The sequence below is a fragment of the Aphelocoma coerulescens genome, chromosome 8 (genome assembly GCF_041296385.1).
Source record: "Aphelocoma coerulescens isolate FSJ_1873_10779 chromosome 8, UR_Acoe_1.0, whole genome shotgun sequence".
Lineage (NCBI taxonomy): Eukaryota > Metazoa > Chordata > Aves > Passeriformes > Corvidae > Aphelocoma > Aphelocoma coerulescens.
In genome coordinates this window covers 10,491,680-10,506,823 of record NC_091022.1, presented here as the reverse complement: position 1 = coordinate 10,506,823, position 15,144 = coordinate 10,491,680, and the positions used below count along the sequence as shown (strand labels likewise).

Sequence of the window (15,144 nt, the reverse complement as noted above, 5' to 3'; positions counted from 1 at the left end):
CTTGTTGCCAATTAAAGTGGAGCCAGGCTGCCTTTGGATGGTGCACTCCTTGCAGCTAGAATGGTGTGTGGCATGGTGCCACGGTGCATCATCAGCTGAAAATGGGAGGCTTTGCTAAGAATAGCCTCAGTGCCATTGAGAAAAGTGGGATCTGGCTGTTGGGAGGTGATGCCTCCCTCTGGGCAATGTGGGACCTCAGGCTGATCTGGGGGGCTCACGCTTCCTGAGGAAAAAAGGGTCTGTGATTCCTCAGGGAAAATGGAAGGTTGCTTGTTGTTTTGGAGCAAAACATAACTGTTTTTGAAAAAATATTTGCAGAAGCATGATTAATTGTTAGAAAGGAAAAGCAGCATTACAAAATTCTCAAATGATACCTGAATGATGTTCAGGAGGCTAGCATGCATAAATGGCAGGGAGCTGAGAGTTTGTTCATTTTTCACCACAGTAATTCAGAACAAAAGTAATTACCATGTGCTATCCCTGACTAAGTATCTCAAGAAATTTATCATCCTTACTTATAATAAATCCTGCCTCAGCACAGGTATGAGGATTTCCTATAACTTTACAATAGTCAGTGGAGATCTCTGTGGCATTAAAGTGTACTTGACGTTTCAAAGCACTGTGCCCATACACGTATTTCTGGTAGTATCTGTTTAATTTATATTCAGGACAGTGTTCTGGTATCAGAGCATTATTGTTTAGAATCTGTATTTCTTTTCTATCTCTCCTTTCCTTCTTCTTTCATCAGTCTCAGCTCTCAGGGAGTGTAATGAGGAGTACCTTCTTGTGAGCCATGGCTTTAGGTCACAGCGTTTAACCGGAAAGGAAGGCGACAGGTCGTGCTTTACTGGAAGGTCTGATTGAGAGATCTTTTGCTTCCCTACTGAATGGAACCATAATTGTGTCTGGGATTTGGTTGTAGAGGAGGATGGGTAAAATAAAATACTGAATCATAAATAATAGTGGGCTTGTATTTATTTTGCTTTCTCATACTGAATGAATAATCTCTACATTTTTAAGAAAAAGGGAACAGTACTTCATAGATTTAAACCATAGTATATATTTTTACTTTTTTGAAACTTTATATGTGTTGATGTATTGAGTAGCCAGTAAATGTGAAATTATATTTGTGGTGCCATTTATCAAAAGATTATTTGTTTTGCACTTTGAGTGTAATTAATAGCAGCAGCCTTGTTAAACTTCCTGCCTTAGTATCAATCAATAAGCACTCATTACCAAAAGCTGGACTTCTGAAAGGTCTGGCATTATATAAAAAGCTGACATTTCAAAGATTGACTTTCCTGCCCAATCAAGAATATAACCATCTTACATTTAAATCCTTTAGCATTCATGTATTTTGGAATTTTTATTCCAAAGTAGTACATTTTGTAAGGCTAGCAGCAAGCAGAAGAGGACAGTTTAAAGACTGGCTGTCTCTTTATGTTGTTCTACCTGTATTTATGTCAGCTCCTTTTTCTTATTTCAGTGATCAGCATTGGTTCAGGTCTGTATAGGTTGCAAACTACTTGCAGAAGGAGATTTTGAAGCACGGCAGCAACCAGAGAGGATGGATATGGTATATGTATATGAGTACAAAAAGGATGTATAGCCTCACACCAGCTTGTGGAGAGCCTGAGCTTGTGTTTTAAGTGTGCTCAGCTCTTATATTCTGAGCAAGATGAGAGATGAGTTATTGTGGTGCCGTGTGCAGGGAGATGAGAGAAGTTTGAAACAGCGAAAGTTGAATCCCTGTTCTTGTTTTGATATAAAGTAAATACATTAAGCAATAGATTTATTATCTAAGCAGAACTGTTTGGAAGAAGCAAAGCAACCAGGTACTTTCAAGAAGTTTGTTCCTTTATTTTATTGGAAAAAACATGACAGCAGTCTATTAAGACTTTATAAAGTTCTGGTGCAGCAAGAAAGGACTGTTGCCTTATCATTTCTTGTGGTAATAAATTTAAATGGTGTGGTTGTTATTAGAATGCTAATCAGGAAGGAAGCAGAAGTCTGTCCTTTTTTCATAAAGGGGTATAAAAAAGGTTACACACTTCAAAATGCAGAAAAGACAGAAATTAAAAGCTTAAATAACTGCAAACAGCAGGGTACGTCAGTAATGGAAGGCCTTCTTAAATGACTCTGACAGCTTTTGCAGGTGCACATACTCTGTCACTTTGCCTAGTGGAGCATTGAAAAAGTTTTATGGCTCTCCTTTTGGAATTTATTACAGGTTTCTTTCTTTCTTTTTCTTTCTTTGCAAAGTAGTCTGGACATACCCCTCCCTTGCAGTCATTTTTATTACAGCTCTTAAAGGAAAGTCACCTATTCAAAAACATGTGTTGCTTGTTGTCTCCGTGGTTAGCTCAGAGAGCTGTAAATGCTGGAGAAGGTTGTTATTTACAGCCAGATATTTTCCTTTCCTTGCCTTCCCCCCATATCTTTTCCTTTGTATGTAAACCCCATTTTATTTGGTTTAGTTGTTGAAATTCTCCCTGTATAATTTTATAATATACCCCATAGCATTTAAATTGGTAACAAAAATATTTTTTCAAAGAGTTTGACCATGAGGAGATAGGAGTTCTTGTTTTGGGGAGAGGTTTTAGGTTCACCAACTTCTCTGTTATGTACCTTTATATGATTATTTTTGCTTTCACTAACACACTTGCATATTACTGTTCATAGATGTTCTGAAGGGCCACAGGCCAATGCCTGTGGTGTTTACTGATTCTAATTAATTTTTTTCAGCTCCTGTTTCTCAGACACAACTTTTTTCCCTTTTTCCCCCTTTTTTTCTTGAAGCTTGGTATCTGTGCTCCTTGAAATATTATTTACTATTTCAACAAATCATCAGGTGTTATCTTGTAGGATTTTATTCCATTGACAGAGTTAATTCCTCTACAGATGAACAAGTGTCAGTTTCCATTTTGTTTTCTGCAGTTTCTCAACATTCTTAAAGAACCTTCTTCCCTGCAAAATCTCATATTTATGTTAGTAGAAGTAAATGTGATGGCAGCATCTAATTTTGATGCAAATTCGAAGAAAATGAGAGAGGCAGGTGGGGTTTTGCCCTCCCGGAGCCAATTCCAAGTTAGAGCTTGAATTACAATGAATGTCACGTCAGAATTTTCTTGGGGAAGTGGTTAATTTCCAGTGTTACAGAAACAAAGTATTTTCATTTTCCCAGTGAAGATGAATACTTAAAGCTGCAACTTTTAAACCAAAACCACTTAAAGCTGCAACTTTTAAACCAAAACCAGTGACTGTGGTTGTGACAGGGATCAGTAAGATAACCAATCACCAGTGTCAATTAACAGAGTGGCTCACCTCCCTTTAGTTACAAACAGGAGAATGATTGATAGATTGCAACAGTGATGGGAACGACACAACAAACTCACAAAAATGTTTCTCTGTATTCCATCCTATACTTTTTGCTCAATATGAATCTTAGTTAGGGTTCTTTGATGGGTTTTAGTACTCTAATAATTCTCTCATTTTCTGTCAACTACTACTTGGTTTAACACATTAAGAACCATATGTTTCCTCTTTGAGGGCAAAGAACTGTGGAAAGTGTTATCAAAACTTGCTGCTTTAATTAAATTCTCTCTTGTTGAACAAGAAAAAACGTCTCAGTCTATAAAGAGTGAATACTGAGGCATTCCTGAAAATAATGGAGGGGGGGGTAGAGAGTTGCAGAGAGTGTCCTTGTATTTGTAGAACCACTGACAACCTCTGTAATAGGTAACATACTGAAATCCTCACTGTACAAGATGTTCAAGCTCCTTGTAGTCTGAAATTAAGGCCATATTTCTTCCCCATCAGGGGCTTGTTGCAGTTGTAGGCATTTGGTGAATTGCATGATGAGATGTGGGCAGTAGCACTTCTTACTTGCGTATGACTTTCCTCAAAGTTAGCTAATGCTGTTTTCCCTCTGTACAAATTCCATCCATATGTCTTTAAATTATGGGTGGTTGTCCAGGGTTCACGATCTCTCGAGTGCATTGATTGCCACCATAGTTAAACTTTGCAGGTTTTTGATACAAAACAAGTGTAAGAGATGTATAGTCCTGAAGACAGTCATTTGTGAAGTGCAAGTAACTAAAATTCCTGATTTAAATGTTCTGGCCAAGATGGAGACTTTTTTCCAATTATTGTGGAATTCTTTAGCTTATTTTTGTTTGCTAAATAATAATGTGATGTAATAGGTTAGTGAGTATTCTGTACAGAAGTGTGTGAATTTACAACACACTAGCTCCTCCATGCAAAGTCCTCATGGGGTGCTCTGAGTGTGCACTAGGTTGGAGTTAACTGTAATCCACAGTAAATTACCCTGCACAAAGGCATTCTTAGTGAAGAGTTTCTGATCTGAATATTATCCCCTCTGCAGTCCTGTACTGCACCATAACATAACCATAGCAGTGTAAAGAGACTCCTGACTCCCTTTGTATTTGCTACTTCAAAAATCCATTTTTCTTCATGCTCAATAGACCACATGAACCAAAGCTTGGCAAATATTTCTGCCAGAAAGTACTAAAGCACAGTGCTTTTTGTGATGTGCTTTCAAGGGTAGCTGGTAGACTTGAGTGATGCTTTTCCTCCAATATCCAGTCTTCTGCTAATCAATGCTTTGCATAAATATTGCACTCCAGGCTTTGCATAAATAATGAGGCCCTCCATAGGCCATTAAGAGAAATGGTTCTCTTTAATTGGTGATGCTTAAGGACTTGTTACAACCTTTACAAGACTTGATCAATATGTGGTTTTCCTCATCAAGGGCATAAGAAGCCTTAATGAATAAAGTGGCAGCTGATCTCCAACTAAGTAATGCTGAGCTAGAAAAAATAAACAAAATTATGATGTTAATTGTCCTTCCTCCAGACTCGTTTCAACCAGCGCTTCAGTAACCAGGATTTTGCCTTGGATGAAGATGATGATGATGAAATTGAGAGAACAAGCAAGTAAGAAGCCTGTTTAGATGTGCTATATATGTATAGGAGAGAAGGTAACAAGTGTTATTCAGCAAAGTGGTCGAGTGACACATTTTTTGTCCTGTCCAGGCTGCTAGCTTAATTCTTGATCTCAATGATGTCAAGTAGTTTAGGATTTAAATCTGCTTTAAAATGAGGGAGAGGCTATTATATCTTTTCATTATTTATAGTGTCCAGAAGAGCTTGACATAATCCTCAGTCTTCACAGCTTCCAGATAAAAAGACTACATACACAAAGAAACAGCAAAATATTCATCAACATGGTGGGCAGTGACCTCAGCTAATCTATTCTTTAGGGCTTGTGTTGTGGCCATGACAATGGGACATTTTTTGAAGGGTCTGAAAGACAAGTAATGCCTTGGAGGTTTTATATTGAGGTCTTCCTGTATGAGAACTAAAGGGAAACTGTTGAGACTTAAGCTGCATTGAGGCATTTTCTGAATTCAGGAGTCAGTTTTTGATAATGAACATCTGGATATAAACCAGAAAGGACATTGAAAGCAAAATCAAGCAGCTTAAGCTGTGGTATAGCAGGGAAGAGGGAGCTAGTGAAGTGTTAAAAGGATATAATGAAAACAGTGAGCCATGGAAAGCAGCCTTTATAGCAGTATTGATAGACAAAGTTTGGAAAAGACTGTGGTAGAATGGGGGTCTGAGATAAGGGTATTGCAATAAGAGAGCAAATAAGAGCAAAAGCACCAGTTCTCCTTGCAGATAGACAGTAATCCAGTAAGTCTGCCCATGTGGTGGAGCAAGAGTTGCCACTAGAACGAACAAGTGTTTGGCTAGGCCAGGAGGCAGCTAATGGTAACTGCATCTCCATTGACACCATATATCTTTGTTCAGGAAAATTCTTGAGTAGAAGGATATTCCAGGTTTATGTTCCCATTCCAAGGTCTTGAAATGCATTCTCCTATGTCCTTTTAGAAGTGGTTATAATAAAATGGCTTTTGTGTTCCTATCTGATGGAAAAGTTTTTGTTTTCAGGTTATCATCAGAAGACAGTGAAGAAGCTTCTGCTTACTTTTATGATAGTGATGGTTCTGGTGAAACTGGAATAACTCAACATCAAGGAGAAATGGACTTGCTTGGAGAGATTCTGGACACACTGAGCACACACAGTTCAGATCAAGGAAAACTCTCAGGAGCAAAGAGCCTGGATTTCTTTAGATCAATGGATGACATTGATTACAAGACTGCGGTTAGTCTTCTGCTTTCATTTGAAAGACAACCCAAGTCCATTTACAGTGGACTCCTGCTTGTGGAATGAACAACATGCAACTCAGACACTGCAGCACAGTCCTTAGAATTGCCAGTGTGTCTTCCTAGGGCTACATAACAGTACACTCATGCTGGCCACTGCATGGTGGTTTTTCACCAGCCAAGAAATTGTCCAGGTTACTAAGTCATCTTGGAACGGTATTTTTCCCTTAAAGCAGTAACGACATAGAGAGCTATGAATAGTTTAATAATTTACTTAATCAAATAGTTTAATATTATATTTCTATAATAGAAATCATATTTATATATATATATTTCTTTTTCTTTTTTTTTTGCTGTTAAATCTGTTAGGCCTTGAGCTGATTTAGGATTTTTCAATGCAGTTTAGAAGGCATTTTCATTTTCACCTTGTAGCCTCAGACACTATAGTCATAGTGATATGGTGATGTTTCCTTCTTGATTTAAGTTATGGGATCCAGGTGGTAATTGCACCTGAAACACTGCTAGAATAGTACTCCAGAGTTTTCTAAGAGGGCTCCTTGTTCCTATTTTAGGTAGACTTGCACTGCTCCTTTAGTGTAAACACACTGCTTGCCTGCAAATTTTAAAACCCTCACCAAGTCACTGCTGTGGTATTAACCAAAAAAGCATTAGTGTTTTTAAAAGCATTTAATTCCAGCACATATCAGCCATCCAACACTTACTTTTGCTGAAAGGGATCCTATAGTAGAAGATTTGTTACTGCAGCAGCGAATACTGATGCAAATATTTATAAAGCTTGTAAAATTTTATATTATGAGTGTCACACAGGGGTTAGATTAATAAAATGCCTAGTTTTGTTTGACCAAAGAACTTTAATATTGAAAGTTGGTATAATTAATTACTGAAGCAAAGAGGAAATGCCATCTGGTTTTAGTTTTAGTCCCCTTCCCTCTCATATTGTGGGTACAAATGAGAAAAGTGTGTCTTTGTTCACTGTCAAAACTGCTTGTGCCAAGACTGAATGGACAGAGGAGACAGAAATTCTTCCTCTGTACCAGGCAGTCCTTAGGCTGAGAGACAGTGTTCTGTGTGGAAATGTAAAAACACTTGGCCTTGCATTGTGTCTGGGATAGTTGTTTTGTAACACTGAGCCCCAAAGGGAATCCATGATTTAGGAATATACAAAATCCCTTCCAATACTTGTGTTTCAAATATGCCAGTGTAGAGATGTTTCTTGTGACATTAACTATAAACTATAAACACGTTTTTTTCTTTCAGAACAAGTCAAATGCACCTAGTGAGAGCAACCTTACCCTGCTCTGCAGCTGTGCTAATGACCAGGCAGACTGGAACCTCGGCCAGGATGACAGTGTCCTCCATGGGAAGCAGCTCCCCCCGTCGCCAAGGAAGCAAGTTGCTTCTGATGGCCAGAGAGAATCTCTCTCAAGGCTGGAAGAAGAAAAGAGTGGCAAAACCTTTACTACTGACAAGATGGACACCACTAGTATGACATCCCTATCTCCAGTACGACCAAGTGCCCAGTTTACTTCCCTAGAAAGTTTCAAAGCAGGCTTTTCTTCCTGTCAGTATGCAAAGCCTAGTGAAACACTAAGCAATACCTCAGAAGATCAGCTCCCAGGAGGTCTTGCTCAACAGCCATCAGTTCTGGTCCCTTGGGAGAAAGGTGGTAAGGAAGGAGATGAAACTCCAGAAGAAGGTGGACTTCTTCAAGAAGTGGTGTCATTATGTAAACTGAATTCTGCGTTTCACTATGGTTTAAATATTTCAAAGGATAGCTTATCCAGCAGTAGCAGTGGAAATAAAACGTAAGAAAAGTATGAGAAGAGAAACTTGACTCCCATCAGAAGTTAAAGGGAGACTACTCAGGACTCCATGTAACTCCATATAACATGATAACCAAAAAATGAAAAGGAATAAGAGGTCTTCAGTCATAGAAATAATTCTCTTCAGTTGAGTATGCATTTTCTGCCATTGGACGTCTGCTTCTACGTTTACTCAGTTCATTTGTTGGCTGTAGTTAGGTCCACAAAATGGAGCTAAATATATGAATGCACTCTTAAATCAGGTACTAGTTAGTCTCTGTGTTAAAAATACAGCAAGTGTATGGTGCTTCCTAGCATTTGCTTCCTCTAAGCAGCAGGAAGGGTGTCGCCTAAAGGTAGCCAGGTTTTGAAGGTACTATGTTAATCCCATTAAGCATGAAATGAACCAAGCAATCTGATTTGTCTGAAATGTACTAATGTTAATATTTGTAATGAATAATAATTGCCTTAATCTTTTGGGAAGAGGTTTAACTATCTTAGAAAATGAATGCAAATCTACAAAACAGCAATAATGATTTTCCATGGCAGGAATTTGCTTCAGCAAAGGTAGTGGGGGAGGGGAGGAGACTTTTTTTACATTAAGGAATTTCTTGTGAATATAACTTGGAACTTACTCCAAACTAAAACTGTGGCTCTGTCTTCCAGACTTCAAAAAGGTAGCACGTGGTTTTCTCTCTTCTATAAAGTACATGAAGTGCTGAATTATAATGTGACATTTATTGACTCCTGTTTACAACTAAGACACTTTAAAGACACATTATCCAGTTTCCCTAGGTAGACTAATTCATCTAAAAATTCTCAGAAAGAAAAGTGTAAGTGGAATTGATAGATTTCTATTATTTTTTATTTTCTGCAGTTTAATAGTTGGAAAACTAATTTGTGCCTAATTTGTAACACTAGAAAGCTAAAATTATAGACCGAGTTTGAGACTGCATGTATCCAACTCTCATTTTAGCCAAGTTAACAACCAAAACCTTCTTTCTAAATTCAGTGAAGGAGAATAAATGGTCCTGATGTATATTGTATTTAGAACAAACATTTGTCCTCCTTCTGGCAGTGTTCCTGACGAATATTTGGATATTTAAAGTCTGAAAATTTTTAATGCTCTATGGAGCAGCTCTTTCATTTTTAAAATTTTCTTCCTCTTTTCTTTTTCCACCTCATCATGCATACCTTGTCTCTACAAACAGCTTAGGACAGAAAAGACAATTAATCAGTTTCAGCAGATTGGGATCGTCAGCTTTGAGGGATATTTGTGGTGCAGTTAGTAGAAATAGCACGGATATAAAATGAACCCTGCCTGAGAAGAATGTTCTGCTGCTCTTCTAAGTCATGAAGCCTTTTTTCTTTCTTTCCCTCTTTGGCTTGAATGATTTCTCTTAATCTCAGCCTAGGCCTGAGTGAGTGCATTGCTGGGGTCAGTACTTGGATCAGATTGTGCTTTAGTACCTTAATAGTAGTTTGCAGCAGAGTTTCATATCGGTTGCCTCACTGAGATTTATTAACTCATTTTCCTTCTGGCTGACACAAATGGAAAGGGTCTTTTTGGCTGCTTTCTTACAAGGCAGCTGACCTAAGGGAATTGCTCCATATTATGGCAGAGGCACTGTTTGAAACCTCAGCAGAGAGACTCAGTATAGTCAGACCTGGGGTTTGTTAGCACAAAGTTTCAGCTTGTTCCAGAATGAGAAGGGCCAGTACTTGCCACTGAGGATGAGCCTCCAGAATTAATTTTTTTAATCAAAGCAACAGAGCTAAAAGGTTGTAAAAGTGCAAATTTTGCAGAAATATCTGTGTCTGATTGAGCATGAACATTCCAGAGGGCATTGCTGGGGAATCTCTGTTCCAGAGCTAGCAGTTGTACATCCAGAGGTCTGTACACCAAACTATTTGTTTATCCTTTGGTTTCCTCTTGTGCATCAACATGATATGTTGTGGACTTTTTTAATAACAAAAAATGTTATTTGGAAAAATATTTTGCACTATTAAAAGTTGAAAGTATCATAAAAGTAATAAAGATCTTCACTCTCAGCTTTCCAGGTGGTCAGACCAGGTGGCTCATGTCCTGTTCAGATGACAAAGCTCCAGAGCAACCTCATGGTTCCTTGTTTAAAGCTGGCATTAATGACTTGATAGAAGCCATTCTTCTCCCTTGCTGGTACTAAACATTGCCCAAGCATAGTGCTGCAATTGTGTCTAAGAGAAGACAGGCAATACACAGGTTTTTGTTCTTGTAGCACTTCTCACTCCTTCTCTTTGATCTCCTTGTGTTTTGTGATGAGAATTTCAAGATTCATGTTTTCTTTTCCTCTGCATCTCACATGATGTTTCTGTCCATGGTTCAATCTAAGTGGCTTTGTTTTCTTCATTTATTAAAGATAGTGAACAGTATCGATGTCTTAAGGAGTGAAATAGAAAAAAAATGGAAATGATGGCCATCATTACTTTCAAAACAATCAAACACCTAAGTCCAGGAATGCTGCCAGAAAATGGTTTTCAAAAATGAGTCTCTAGTACAGTCATAAATCTTACTGGCTTTACATGAGAGTTAGACACTGAACAAATAATCACATAGGTTGTCCCATTCTCAGCTTTGTGGAATAAATATGGAAGCCATGTGAGACTGCCAGTATTCTTATAGTTTTTATAAGGATCATAAAATTGAAAGTTTAATAGTGGAATCTTTCAAAATTGAGGCATTGTAGTAATAATTCCTGCCTTCATGGAGTGAAAATGCAGGCTGAAAAGAAGTAAACAGATTAAATAAAAGATGGTAACATTCAACTTAGAATTATTTTAATTTCAGTCAAAATGTTTCTGTGCTTATGCTGCATTGTTTCCTTACTATTTACAAAGCCCATAGTTTGTTTACACTCATTAAATAGTATGTCTTTTTTGGTTTTGAACCTTGTATGGGTTCAGAAATAGCTTAGTCTTATATATATGTTGATTTTAACTGTAGGTACATTTTTTACTCTGTAATATACAGAATCCTTTTCCACTTACTATCAGTGATCTTTTAAAAAGGCTAATATTTGTGCCTTATTTAAATAGAATTGCCAGTTACCAAATAGATGAGTCCAAACTGATATTACTGGTTCAACACTTGTTCTCTGTCCTTGTGATAATATAAAACTGTTCACTGGCTGCATATGCAGTATTTTTATTACCACATTGGGTTCTATATTAAGATAAATTTTCCAGGTCCAGTACTTTGCAAGTTTTATACTTGTATGCTTCTTACTTGTGGAAATCCTTCTAGTGTCTTTGAAAATCATCAACACTGATCACCAGCTACTGGTGAGAACTGAATTCTGCTCAGTCAGAGCTCCTGTAGTCTTCTTCAGAGGCATCTCTTTTCTTCAGGATCTCAAAAATCTTCCCATCTCTCCTGTTTAAGGGAGATACCAGCTTATTTGATTAAGCTTTGTGGTCTGTTACTTACACATAGGAACAAATTTCCGATGTAGAAAGTCAGATTAGGACTTGAAATTAATGTTTTTGAGGTTATTTTGCATAGATGTCTGCCTGAAATGAGCCGTATCACTCATCTGGTTTGGGAGGAAAAAGTAAGGGCAGTGGAAGGAGAAAGGGATTCCTGGCTTGTTCCGGTGTGGTGAAGCCTGGAAGCCCACAGGAGGGATAGTAACTTTGAAGAAATCCAGATTTCAGTTCTAGCTCAGTTACAGTGGTTCCAGCTCAGTCATATAGGCAAAAGTCATATTGCCTGTGGAGTTAACCCCCTGTGGGATTTGCAGAATGGATAATATGTTGTCCCAGTCCAAGCCTTCCCAGTCATGTGTACAGAGATGTAACGTGGAAAACTGCAGGTATTCAGGGAAGGACTGTGGATGCAGAGGTGATCCCTACCCACCCTCTATGCATGCAGAGGGCAGTCTGTGTAGAATAGGCAGTGGTTTGCTCTTCCATCTCACATATTTGGGCATCATGTAGTTCTGAAAAATAGACTTGTTCTGAAGAAAAAAATGTAGTTGTAGAAGTTGTCATAGAACTTGTTGACTGAACCCTTCCTTGTCATTTAGCATTTCAGTGGTGCTGCTGTTGGGGTGGGATCATCAGAAACTCTCGGCACTGGCTGAAGTCCCCTCTCAGGCATTGTAACACAGACTTCAGGCAGAGTTTAAGACAAATGCTGGGTGCTTCTGAAAATCCCACCCAATCTATTAGAAGAGTGTTTTAGACCTTAAAATTCTGTTTTAGATGTCTTTTCAGGTTTTAGGATGAGCTAGTTTACAACCTTGTGTTCTTGTAACCAATGTAAAGTCTAGGCAAAAGAACAGTTAAACCAGGTTTTAAAACAGCTTCTCTTCATCCACCTACAGTCAATCACATTCAGTCCTACAGAACAATCTTTGGTTGGTGCAGCTGTCTAATAGAATTGCTAGGAGCATCTAAAATACTTTCTCTATGCATGTAAGTAATCAAAGAAACATTTCATGCAATAATCAAGTGCCAGCATAAGGCCCTTTTGCAGATGCCCCCTGTGTAATCCTGACTGTACCCTGTCCTGCAGGAAGAACCCCTAACCATGGACCTCCCTGACTCCACAGGGAGAGTTCAAGAGGAGCTTTATTTCCAAGGAGTTAGCATCCTCTCCTTGGCACCAGCCTCTAGTCCAGGTGCTGTGAGACTCCAGCCAGTGTGTTCCCAACAGCCTGAAATTTCAGGCTAAACAAATGTGGCCAATAAAATTAAGCCTGAGGCAAGCAGCTTCCTTATTGCAAAGCTCAGGATGGTGAAGGCTGTCTGTTCCTGTGGTGTTGCAGTAAATCTGTGAAGAATGAATGTAGAAATAATTGCACCAGCAAAACCAGTATGAATGGTGATGTGACTTTGGTAACTTTGCTGCTATTAGGCGTGTCTGTCTCTGCCAGGTGCTGTTTACTTGTTAGCAGAATCTGAGCTGACCAGAACATGTCCTCATCTTCACCCCAGGAGCATGGACCACAGCTGGCCTAGAATTCATGTTCCTCTGGGTGTTGAAAATAAAGGAATGGAAAGGGATGATACGGTTTGTTTGTGCAAAACCTTCCTTGATTCGTTTTGCAGTATCTGTTCCGCAGTTTCAGTCAGTGGCCAGTTGAAAGCACTTGACAGCTCTTTTTGAAAGCTGCTTCACTTATTCTTGTAGAGTTTCCTGGTGAGTCCACAGCCACCTCAGTCTAGAGGGCCATCCACAACCCACGCAGGTGGCAGGGCCATTGCCATCCTCTGCTGGGTTGGAGTATGAAACAGGTAACGCAGCTGGAAGTTACTCCAAGGTTTACTGTAGTAAAGGGTACTCAAATTGTACTATTACACAGGTCAATACTAACAACACTTGTATTTAGAATCCAGTAACAGTATTAGCATTTGGAAAATAAGTTGAGTTCAAATACATTAACGTTTATTACAATTCTGTGTGAATTAACATTCTTTCTGTTAAAAATAAGGGAGCAACTTGGTTGGGAGGGGGAAATGTGTTGACTTTCAAATCTTCAGTGAATTTTGTGCAATATTTCTCCTTGTTTCAAATTAATTTAGTAGTGCACATCTGCTTTCATGCAGATCCATGAAATTGTATTTTTTAGAAATGTGTAGAATTACATGTAGCTTTGAAATATGGTTGTATGATAAAAACATGAAGAAATATATTCTAATGAAGCAAATGTATATTTCCAGTGACTGGGAGTGATTATGGATGTCACATTCTGTAGAAATAATGAGGCCTAAGCCAATGTTCACATACCAGTAGTTCCAGTTAACTCTTAAAGTAAAACCTGTTTAAATTGAAGTAAGGTTAACTATTAGCATTTATGATGTTTAGTTTATACTTTGATCACTTGTTTATCATGGATAAAAAGTTGAGGTGTTAAGCATTGCTTTTCAGGACCAGCAATGAGGTGAGAGTTCATCGCGATGACCACAAGAATTTAGTTTGTGACATCCCTAATTATCATAAGTCATTACTTAAAATATCTACTAATGTTGCCAGTGTCCTTTTAAGTTTTTGTAAATTAATTTCTTTGTATATTGTTGTACATTTTCTTTTAACCTTTGGTTTTTCTTTGAGACCTTCTTTAAATTAATATACTTGAATGAGGCAATAAAGCACTGTGGAAGAGCTAATCTTGGTGCAGCTTGCACACAAGCACATCATGTCTGTTACTTCATGATTTTTGAGGAGGAAGGGCAATTTAAAATGCTTAGTTGTTTGGCAAACTGACAATTTGTGTTTGTTATTTTTAAATCTGTGTCAGATATGATGAGAAATGCCTCATAGGACATGGACATGGAACAAAGCAACATTATGTATCTTGATGCTTCTAATTTATTTTTTTTTTCAGAACATTTCTTTAGTGCCTGTTGAAAACTGTTCCCAATAATGGCCCTTATTGTGAGCCTTTAATACTTGAAGGAGAGGCATAAAGTACAGGACACATTGAGATGTTATTGAAATTTTTAATTTAGAGATTAAAAAAACCCACACACCAAACAACCAGCACTGTCCTTACAGTTTAAAAATTTTTGTTAGTTACTGACCTTTTAACAAAACTAGAGCCAAAATTTACTCCATGCTTTTGCACCTTCTGGACTACTGTTCAAAGCCACCTCGAGAACTGTAATTCAGACCTTAGACTACTGTTAGTAGTGCACTGTCTAGATGTATTAAATGAGCTGTGATGTGTGGTGTGGTTTGTTTTTTCTTTTTCCTTCCAAAGTTTGTGGCGTCAGTAGAAGTTTTCAGTGAATTCCACATTACCATAAAGTGCCCAACACTGTACTATAAAATAAAATTTAACAATACCAAAATTCCTTGGGTTGTGCAGGTTCTTGTTTGATGGGTTGATCTGAGCAGCATTTTTATGCATATACTGTATTATTTTGGAAGTTTTTCTCAATGATCATTTCACTTTCTCAAATACAGAGAAAGCAAAATGTGTTTGAGTGCAATAATGAATTGATTAGTGCAAATGTTAAATGTTGATGTCCTTTGAAATTCCAGTGGTATTTTGCATCTTTTAAAAACCTTAGCTAATCATTCCTTTTTGTTAAACGGCTTTTCTTGGCCTCTAGATCTTCACGTTATTGCTGAAAAAGTAGATATATTA

General features: G+C 38.0%; 1 protein-coding gene across 4 annotated transcripts in view; it reads left to right on the top strand.

Annotated features, from left to right (window-relative positions):
- Positions 1–14,848, top strand: part of DENND1B (DENN domain containing 1B) — a 165,500-nt gene extending 150,652 nt beyond the window's left edge. For all 4 annotated transcript variants that reach the window (XM_069022482.1, XM_069022481.1, XM_069022480.1 and 1 more), the window contains 3 exons: positions 4,876–4,955; positions 5,973–6,186; positions 7,467–14,848. In XM_069022482.1, the coding sequence (XP_068878583.1) occupies positions 4,876–4,955; positions 5,973–6,186; positions 7,467–8,018 (846 nt within the window). In that variant the 3' untranslated portion in view covers positions 8,019–14,848. The remainder of the gene's footprint in view (positions 1–4,875; positions 4,956–5,972; positions 6,187–7,466) is intronic.
- Positions 14,849–15,144: the final 296 nt, after the last annotated feature.